This window comes from Alligator sinensis, unplaced genomic scaffold (genome assembly GCF_000455745.1).
Source record: "Alligator sinensis unplaced genomic scaffold, ASM45574v1 scaffold1241_1, whole genome shotgun sequence".
Lineage (NCBI taxonomy): Eukaryota > Metazoa > Chordata > Crocodylia > Alligatoridae > Alligator > Alligator sinensis.
Genome location: NW_005842202.1, coordinates 1,471,583 through 1,482,074, shown reverse-complemented (window position 1 = coordinate 1,482,074; position 10,492 = coordinate 1,471,583). Strand labels below are relative to the sequence as shown.

Below are 10,492 nucleotides of genomic sequence, written 5' to 3'. Positions count from 1 at the left end.
GAGGGAAATGCAACAACTATAAATTCAGTGGAAGCAGAGGGGTAGCCGGGCAGCTCCGGGACTAGGCACCTGGAGGACCCACCTCCCCCAAAAGGTGGTACCCGACGCAGCTGCCCTCCCCTCGGTTACGTGGCCGAGTGGGAGATCCTCTGTGCTTATCTGTCCCCACATCAGCACTTCCAATGAGCTCAGGCAGTTAAGTTAGATCCCACGTTGTGCTAATGACAGGTCAGCCTTGCATGTAATAAAGACCAAGCCTTTGGGAACACGGGAGCAAGTGGAGCTGCTCCTTCCTTCCCAAGGCTGCCGGATGAGGCCAGGCCATCTACCACAGCTTTCCCTCTTGCTAAGCTTGACCACGGGAGCAGGAGGAGCTAGCCCCGAGGGAGTCACTCACCTGACAGACCCAGCAGCCCAGCCGCAATCAGAAGGAAAACGGGGAATTTCTCCTGCATCTTCTGAACCAGGCTGGTGGACTTGGGTGTAGAGACAAATTGCTGAGAGGTAGCAGCCAGCTAAGACAGTCCTGCTGCCTCGTGGGGATGGGCAGTCGTTCTGAAAGGGCAGTGTATTGGGTTACTTTATAACCGCTCAGGCCAGGGAGCAGCCAAAAACCTGTCCTAGTCCAGCCCACACCAACTGGAACATATTGATTGGTAATGAAGACAGCTGGGGAGGTCAACGGGGAGAAGGAGCCTGTCATTTCCTCTGTCTGAACTTCTTCAGAGGCAAGCACAAGGCTCTTCCAGTTGGTTTGGGGGGCTCTTTTCTACACCCTAATTTTTCAATGCCCGTGCTGGCCTCCCCAGTGCATGGTGCCAAGGTAAAAATCACTGCCCCTTCTTGCCACAGCTCAATAAGAGCTCTCACCGGGAGTAGACAAGTAGGCTGCCCAGGATGCTATCCCCCCAGCCTTGCCCCGTCCCCCTCCAGCCTGCACGCCTGGCTCCTAACCAGACAACTCTGCACGCAGCTGTGGGGAAATGCCTATTCTGGAACGAGCCCGGCTCACCGGCTGGCCTGGATCTCCGCACAGCACTTTACCCTCATCGTTCACCCCCACAATACCAGGTGCAAATTTTATCAGCAGTGATTTTCTATTTATTACCAGATCATTGGCAAAAGCAGTGAATAGCATTAGCTATAGCCAGGCAGAAACACCCCGAATCAGGAATCGGTGACGATCTCCAGGGACTACCTGCTTCTGAGGTCTGTCAGTTAGCCTGGCTTTAATCCCTCCAGCATGTGCCTTAGTTAGCAGTGAATGCTAACATCTTAATCAGAGCCTCATCTCAGATTTAGCCCCTGCCTGCCGCTACGATTGAAATCAGAAGCTGCCAGAAAGATAGGGGTTGTTTAAGGGGAGACGAGCCGTGATCATTTCCGTCCACCCCAACAAAGAAGAGAGACCTATAGAGGGTTTCTCCCTTGCGAGGGAAGGATGTTTAAGGGTTACAGCAGGACTTGTTCAGCACTTGAATTTCTCTGACAAAGGGGGAGAGTTAGGTTTAACCCCTGTCACTCGGGTGCTACAGGTCTCCGTTATTCAAACGCTGGGCAGGCGTTTTCAAGCTTCGTGGCTGAACGGCACTAGATGTTACAATTCATTGGGTTAAATATAAATGCAGAAGAACAATTGCATTCACCTCCGCTTCAGAAGCACTTGAGTAGCTGACGGCTGCTCAGCCGACAACTGTAGCCAACCCGTCTTCTGCCGGCAAAAGAAAATTGCAAAGCAATGCTTGATTACACCCAACACATGTTTGCTTAATATGATTTGAAATATCAGATGGAAAAAAATAATCCTCTTGGGCAGAGGGGTTTAAGCTCCTATCTAGCAGAAGGTAGGCGGATTAGGAGAGTGTCCTAATGAAATCTGAAAAGGTTGTATTTTTTTTTAAAAAAAAAAAAAACAAAAACCCGCAGCCTCACCGTGGCTTTTAACAAGTGCCTGCAGAGGAATCGCACCATCGTCGCCTGCCTACACCAAAGGGGCTGGAATCAGCCCTCTGCTTTGCAATTCAGGGCGAAGCTTATCACCGGTGCAAGTGCCACAGAGCAACGCTGTGCACACGTGGTGGCTTTGGCCTGGTTTAGGCTGCCATGATATCAGCAGCATCAGCTCAGGATACCTGAGCGGTGCCGCCTGCTCTCCTGTATCACAACCTGGGGTTAACGCAGGGCTTTGCTCCAGGCCTGTCAAACAGGAGTCTTCACCGGAGCTGAATTCACCTGGCAGAGAGTACTGCTGACTCACCGTGTGAAGGAGGCTGCCAGAAGATGAATTAACTCCTCCCTGCTCGGAGCTGCTTGCACTAATGCTTCACCATGGCGGGATTAAGGTGGGGATGGACAAGCAGAAAGGCTGCACAGCCAGACACTGAAATCATTTATATTCCCCAGTGGTGTGAGCAGGCACCAAAGGATTGTTTGTCGGGCAGCAGTCACAGCTGCAAGCCTCTCTTTTCCTCCCAGTGCTCTATCCTGGGTCGACAAATCCCGTACTCCCGATGCTACCTGCATGGTGGCAGCTGCGTCTGGCCAAGACCAGAGCAGCCCGCGGGGCTGAGCACTTTGGAGTGAAAAAGATTGTCCCAGACCCAGCTTAACTGCACAAGACCGAGGGCTGAGCATGGGGGAAGCAGCAAGTCGCAGCAACAGGCATAGGGATTGTGACGCTGCTTCCCTGCGGGCAGGCCACGTGCCAGGAAACTTCAGGAGTCCTGGAAGGAGACATCAAGGAGGTGGCTGCTGGCTCAGGAGACAAGGGGGACGTGGGGAGGGGGGGTGACAATAAGCCATTTTCTGCCCCTGCACTGTCCATGTAGTGCAGCTTTCAAGGAAATTGCTTTCCGGCAGCTTGCCAGAGACCGTGTCCCTCACTCTCGTATTTTATTCTGGTGCTAAAACTTCTGGCTTTGGAGATCAGCATACAGACATCCAGTTACAGATCAAAAGCTCAGCAACAAGCCAGCAGGTTTCACGAGAGCTCAGCAACGTGTGGAAAGACCGTCTGGAGATCTCGGTTCTGTGCTTAGCCAGGCCACGTCCCTGAGGTATAAATTGGTTCAGTCGCTTTGCCTCTCTCCCTGCCCAGCGCTGTCAACTCTTTGGAGTGGAGACTGCCTCTTTGATGTGCTGTACCGAGCGCAAAGCTGCCCCTCTCTCAGCTGGGACCTCTAGGCAACACCAAAAGTAGAAATGCATCAAGGTGACTTCCCCATTAAAATCTTCTGGCAGGCTCCGGACCCCCCTCCCCACGATCTGCTCCATGTATTCCCCCAGCCAGTGCACTTCTTGGTCTTCCTTGTGTACAGCTTACCTGGGCACCTAGCCTGTGCTGCAAAATGTTATCCAGGAGGAAGGTGTTAGGGGTCAGTGCAGGACAGGAGAGGCCACGCTGCAGCACGGCAGCAGCTGAGGTGTAATCGAACCTGTGCCAGGCTGCAATCTGGCAGGCAAGAACTATCAACACTATCTTCAGTGGACACTGAAGATGGGGTGCCAGTACTAAGTACCTGCTCCTCTGCCACTCAAGCTAAAGGAGCAACCCCATGTGCTGCTGGCTGCAGCCTTCCTGTGGGCCAGCTCCCACACGCAGTCATGAATTACCACACTGGAACCCAGGGCCAGGCCCCCCGTCAGCTCCCAGGCAGACAAACCAAAGGGATGCAGGTGCCCAAGTCACTTGGGGGCTTTTGAGAACGTGGAGTCCTCTGAAGAGGCCTATGGTTTGTGCACACCCCGTGCCCTCCATGCATCTCTTGTGATCACGGCATCCAGCAAGCTGTGTCCGTTTCTTCTTCTGCCTCACTCTGACCGCTGACTTTCAGCTTCTTGGCAGCCAGCAAGGAAGTGAGCGGGGACCAACACAGCAGTAATGTGTGCTTGCTGTTGCCAGGTCAGAGATCCTCAGCTGGCAGAAAGCGGCAAAGATCTGCAAAGTTACTCTAGCCTTAGCCCTGATTTCACATCATTTGCTCCCCTTTACTTCTCACTTCTGGCCTCGCCTCCCAAACCATTACCCAAAAGGAAACATTCACCTATGCTTGCTATATATCAGTGCAGACAGCCTGCCGCACACGCTCCGTTAATCATTTACCATCTGATTAGAAGCATTAGCACCACCTTCCGTAGTGAACAATGCAGGAACTCCGGGGCTGGGATGATCTATGCCAGGCTGCCCCTGCTGGCGTATAAGGAGTACAAATGCATCTCAGCACCCGCAGCAGTGCTGACCTCTCCGGCACAATGACACAGGTGCTGAAACAAGTGCCTTGCGTTCAGGTCAGACACCAGGAACAGAGAAGCAGAGAAGGCCGCAGCAACCATCTGTGTTACCTTCCCCGCTACGTACAGAAATAGGAACTTATCATAAGCCCCACACACCCTCTGCAGTTAAGCTACCTCCCCTGGTTTGCTCTCCGGGCTCTTGGCTTTCATACAGCAAGATCAGTAGCTGCTGCTGCACTCCCAGGGACTACTCAGGCCACAAAAGGTGCTGGATAAAAGCAATGTCTTACTCACCTCTGTCCTTTCCATCAGTTTAACAAGCTCTAAGTGGCCTAGAGAACAGACTTGGGCAGGGCAGGAGAGCATGGAGGGTCTCTGGAGAAATGACAGGGGAAGCTTTGGGCTCGGTGGGCGAAGGAGCTTGGAACATGCACAGCGGAGCATGTGCTGAGTCAGCACTGCCCCAGACAACACACTGATTCCTTGCTCCAGCTTCAGAGCTCTGCAAAAGCAGGGCTGCGACATATTTGTTTTATGGCACTAGATGGTAGGATGCAGAGACGGGGAGGTTAGAAAACCACAGAACACAAAGGTTGTGTGACCCTCTCCAGTGCAGAGGGGTGGAAGGCACTGCGCTCTTACAAGTCCTGCCCAGGGCAGGGGGTCAAACTCGATGACTTACTGAGGTCCCTTCCGACCCCAATATCTAGTATCTATATAAAAATCCTGCAGCAGATGGTTCCATTTGCCAGGGACATTTCGCTGTCTACACTTGCTAAAGAAGTGGCGCAAGAGCCAAGGGGCCGATTCCCCAGCTCAAGGCAGCAAACTGGGGTGGGGAGCAGGCCAGGTCTCTCTGCTTGTTTGCACAGCATTATAAGACTTTCCATAGTAGCTCCTTCAGGTGATAAAGGCACACTGGCCTCCTTATAGCTACTCCACAGGGGGAGGTAGAAACAGATCCATAAACTGGAATCATTACTGATGTACTTCTCTAGGTCAAGAATGGGAAGGGCAGAGCTAAAGGGAATTAGGTACCTAACCACTTGACTTTCAGTGAGATTTGGGCACCCACCTAAAACTTCTGGGAGGCTTCTTTAAAATCCCGGCCCAAGTTTTTAGGAAGCTCTCTCTGTGTACCCATTACTCAGCTCTGAATGTCATCCTGCCCCGGCAGTTGCTGTTGCAACTCCAACATGTCGTGCTTTTTCCTTTGTTGAATTCGGAGGGAGCTCTTCAAGAAGCCACTTGGACACTGAACAGAAACCACAAGTGAGCATCAAACGTTTATTTAATGAATATCCCGCATGTCAACAGCAGTCTGATTTGGAGGGTAGGGGATTAAAGAGAACTAGAGAATATTGCCCATACAATAGCCATCCACAAAAGAAGAAACCCCAGGTGCACAGGCACTTCCTTCCTCTAAAATGGGGAAAGATTAGAGTACTCAGCTGCTACTCCAAAGAGAAGATAATGATATGTAATTTGACAGCAATGACTCCTAGAGGAAGAGATTACATACATAATAGCCATCTCTAAGTGTCAAGGAGGGAGAATGGGAAGAGTCTATTTAAAAATCAAGCAAGAGGGTCCTGAGCCGTTTTACATATACATTAGGCATTTTCTGTTTCACAAGTTGAACGCTGATTGTGCGGCAAATCTACGGCCTGATTCTGTCCTTGTCTAGCTTTTGCCCTGCAGTGCTGTGTGTACGCTCACATCCGTTTCTCCAAGGGCTTGTCTCTCACTGCTTTGCCTTCACTGCTACAGCTGCCTTTAAATCAGGCATCACCGATGCCAAATGTGATCTGCCCTAGTAAAGTTTTCCCAAAGCATCTCACACGCATCTAGCATCCCCGCTGCCTCATCTGGGCACTAAAGCTCCTCCTTGTCTTTTTTTTTTTTTTTTTTTTTTTTTTTTTTTTAACAGCTGCCAATCTACTTCAGCAGTGCAGCATGCAGGGTTACGGCAGATCCCACCACTGCTTTAGACAAACCTCTTAGCAACACGGTTTTAATGGCCTTTTACGGAACAGGACTCATTTGAGTCCCTGATTTAGAAATGGCTGGGCACTGTACTTCGATTCAGTGCGGAGGCAAGGCCAGTGGCTGGTTTGCTAGGGTAGCACTTGGCATTGTGTTAATCCAAGGCCAGCCTCACTAGGAAATAATCACAAAAGCAGCATGTGCCATTTGCACTATTATATTTTAAATATGAAGTAGATGACTGGGGCAGAGGGGTTTAAAGAAGAGATGAATAAGAAGGGGATGTGAGAAAAGAAAATGAAATAGCGAATGCTGACGGTCAATTGTGCCCCTATTTAGTCGGTCTCAGAAGACAAGAACAAAGTGACATTTGATGAAAGTGAAAGACTGCAGGCTTAACTACTGGCACCCAGAACTACGCTTCTGCACAGCTGATAATTAACCTGTGAACCTCACTGCCGCCAAACAGCAGCGAGACGGAGAGCTTAGCACAATTAAAACAAAGGATGACATTTAGGCAGCTAGTGAGAGCATTTACAGTTAAGTTTATGTACGTTTAAAATAACTGATACAGGGAGATAATCCCTCCTGCTTCAGGGCATAGTTGAACCATCAATTCACAGCACCTGGGGGAGCTGTTTCCCCCAGGGACAACTTCTTCCATAGATGTCCACAAATGCCCTTTCTTTTGAAGCATCTGGTACTGGCCACTGTCAGACTGGAAACTGCCCTGACTGGGCCACACATCGAAACCTGGTGTGACAGCTGCTGTGGTGGCAAGGAATTAACCCACAGGAAAAAGCACTGTAATTTGTAGGACCCCAGAGAACTTAAGTTCTAAAAAGCTGCTTTGTTCTTCTGTTGGTACCTAGGTTATTGGCAAAACTTCATTTCCCGGGGATCTGTTACTGTTTCACCAAGCACTTTGGGGAGGGACTGAGAGTCTGCTTGCTCTCTTTGAATGACTTTTTGTTAAGGAAATAAAGACCAACATGAACTAGAAAATGGAAACGAGGACCTGTATTCATGCCCACCTCAGGACTCCTAAAGCCCTTGCACGTGTTTCACGGAGGAGCTGAGGACTGCCATCCCGTTGAGCTCTCGCAGCTGAAGAATGTGCCTGCAACGACACAACAAAAAAAGCGGTGTGGGGTGATGGCATGTGACTGACAGTCCAAGCTTCCCTTGCAAGCTGTCAGAAACGGCTGATGTCAAATGCAAGAGATTCCCTGCACGAGGAAGCAGAGGCCTCGCGCAGTTATGACAGCTCCTTGGTTTGCAGAGGGGAGAGAAGAGCATTAAGCAGAGAGGTACTTCACACCAAGTCCAATCAGCTTAATCTACCATAGCAGATGTCTAACATTAGCAAGAGGAGCAGAATGAGCTCTCTCCCTTCTGCACTCGAGCGGGACCTGCAATAAACATTCCCTGCTGTGAGCAACTGATTTGGAAGTCGGTCTGACCAGTAGGGGTGAAGTGTTTAGTCCTTTGAAGCCTGCATATTATCCTCACACTCCCTATTCAGTAGCCCAGCAGGCATGGAGAACGCCTGTGCTTCTCTCCTGTGTCTAGGCTACTGGGCCTTCAGTAACTAATGGCTGGTTTGCAGCCTGCTAGGACCCATCAGCTTCTCGGCCGGCAGCAGCCGGGATGTTTTCTGGACACTTACATTGCTGTTGTGCTTTCAGGTCATTTCTGTGACCTCTATGCTTTGTTTGCTCTTTCATTCCTCCCTCCATTCTTTCAACAGAAGCAACTTGGTAGAGCAATGTAAAATGATTCCCGGAAAGCAGCCTGAGCACACCCACAATGAACAATGCAGAATGCCACTGCTGCCTGGTTTGGCAATGTGCATGTTTCTCAGGCTCCTTGGGACCAAGGCAGCTCCAGAGCTTGAAACTCCAGGTTCCCTGTGCTTGTGAGGACCCAGAACCTGTGGTCCTGACTCCCCCACTGGATTCACGAGATGGGCTGCTAGCAAGAAGGGTATCCTAGAGCTGGGAACAATCCCCACAACAGAAAAGCTTTCAGAGAGTTGGTTAGCACCTAGACAACAGGGGAATGAGGAAACAACCCCTCCCCTCCTAAGAAATGGGAAAATGAGACAGGAGAAAGATGTGGCCTCCCCTCTGGGCAGAGACAGAGAATGCTCCATTACGGCTCAGGGACGATCTCTGATGAGAATCCCAGCTGGAGCAAGGTCATGGATATTTCTGAGGGCATTCATACAAACCATGTCCCTCCTCACAGCACCTACACGGCCCTGAGAGGGCAGCACACCTTTGCCTACTCTGGCTCTATGCTACCAGGTCCCCTATCTTTCCCAGTGGCCTTTGCTAAGAGGATTAAACCTCAGCAACTAGTAGAAGGCTCATGAACTCTGGTGCCACAGTGATTCTGTTTGGTACCATGCAGCACAGGCTGGAAGGGCCCCAGGAGTAATGAGCAGCCCAAAATACCTTGGCTCAGCAGTACAGAGCTTCCCGAGAGCCACGGCGGCGTTCTCTTGCACCGCGGTTTTCCTGGCATCCCCACCGGCGAGCTTCAATAACACCAACACGATGTTGGAGTTCAGCAAGGACGCGGCAGCTCCAGGCACGTTGAGGCACTGGCTGAGGCAGAAGGCAGCATTGCCCACAATCAGCTCGTTCTCCGATGCCAGGAGCTGCAACAGCACACTGAAGTCTGGGAGAAGCGACAAGAACAAATAAAAGAGGCTGTTACAGAAAGTCAGAAAAGGATGGGTCCCAGCCAGCTGACAGAAAGTGCTTCCTGTCAGCAAGTCAGGACAGATGGTGACACCCCAATCCCATGGGGGAACAGCAGCAATTCAGCTCTCAGAACAGAGAGAGAAGAGAATGGAAATTAAAGGGAAAGCTAAACATAACCAGGGTGGTGTGGGGAGGGGTCACAGGCTGCATGCATGCGACTAGCCATGTGTACCTGGTCTCTGGGACAAGACTGAGCAAATCCCCCCCGGGCCCATTTCAGGGAACGTTACTAACACCAGACCCTGCAGAAGGAGTGTGTTCTCCCATCATAGCTCAGAAAGGCCACAAGGCAGAGGAACAGGTGCGCTCATCAGTCTCTACTCCTCCAGCTACAGCTCAGGTGCCATGTCCATGCCAAGAATGAATGTCACTGAGCGTGATGGCAGGAGACGCATGAAAACTGCGGAAGAAGCTTCCCTATCCTGTGCCCTGAGCATCCTGCTTTCACTGCGTTCTTGCAACTTGCTGATCGCAAAGTATTGAGCAGGTAGCCTTGTAAAGATGGAAATGCCACAGTGGTAGGACTATTGAAATAGGGTCAGACCCTCAGCTGGCATAAATCAGCAGGGCTGACTTTAATGATGCTACACCAATACACATGAGCACAGTGCCTGACCCACAATCCTGCAAAGGACTGCACGGTTATCGCAAATAGTGGCGGCATCTCTCAAGCCAGAGAAACCAGGAAGTAACTGGCACGGCCACTTTAAAAACAATCATGTTTGCATGTGCAGAACCTTCCCCTGGGGGCTGAACATGTCTGCTCTGATTTCTGCACATCATCCCTTCTGTTCCCCCTAATCACATCATGCTTTCTCTTTCTTTCCTCCTGCTGTCAGGAGAAGCAGGGCTGCTGCAGACCACAGCAGTAGCACTGACAACGATCGTTTCAAAGCCTGAACTTGTTGGCCCGGTTGGAATGCAGCTGAATGTCAGAGAACCATAGCTTGACCCAAAAGGGCTCTCAGCAGCGAAGCACTGTCTGAGCCGGCAAACTGAGATGACAGCATCAGAAAGCGACTTTTCAAGAGCTGAACACCCAAAGCTTGGTGGGAAAGAACCACATTACAGCACTGTTAACGAGAGAGAGACGCAAAGGCTCCATCTATGCACAATGCCAATTAGCAGCACTCACATGGTGCGCACAAAGGGAAGAAGAGGCTGCAAGTGGTTTTTAATGAGCCACCGTCCATTGGGTTCAAGCTCTTTTGGACTGCTGCATTCTCCCCTGGATTGCATCACACCTGGCTAGCGAGACTTTCTGAGTGAAAGGGCTGACAAGACTAGTGCCCAGCTCAGCACCTTGTGCCCTGTGGGATGTAGGATTCGTTGCCAAATAAACTCCAGCTTTATTATGATGCTTTCCTCTTGTCTCATCATCTCACACTTGCCCTGCACGTTGCTGTATTCTATTACTCAGCTGAATAGAAGGAATAGAGCAGCACTGACTTGGGGATGAAACAGTCAGCATGATCTGCATTCAGCCTGTCCTGAGCAATGAC

At 50.7% G+C, this 10,492-nt stretch overlaps 2 protein-coding genes across 4 annotated transcripts in view; both read right to left on the bottom strand.

The window, feature by feature from the left end:
- Positions 1–461, bottom strand: part of LOC112550778 (proline-rich protein 36-like) — a 9,149-nt gene extending 8,688 nt beyond the window's left edge. Inside the window, exon 1 of the mRNA XM_025207679.1 lies at positions 398–461. Within this exon, the coding sequence (XP_025063464.1) occupies positions 398–455 (58 nt within the window). The 5' untranslated portion in view covers positions 456–461. The remainder of the gene's footprint in view (positions 1–397) is intronic.
- Positions 462–5,506: 5,045 nt separating this feature from the next.
- The window catches only part of TTC12 (tetratricopeptide repeat domain 12), a 34,477-nt gene continuing 29,491 nt past the window's right edge, over positions 5,507–10,492 (bottom strand). For all 3 annotated transcript variants that reach the window (XM_025207675.1, XM_025207676.1, XM_025207677.1), the window contains 2 exons: positions 8,679–8,904; positions 5,507–7,339 (listed from right to left, as the gene is read on the bottom strand). In XM_025207675.1, coding sequence (XP_025063460.1) covers positions 7,264–7,339; positions 8,679–8,904 — 302 coding nt within the window. In that variant the 3' untranslated portion in view covers positions 5,507–7,263. The remainder of the gene's footprint in view (positions 7,340–8,678; positions 8,905–10,492) is intronic.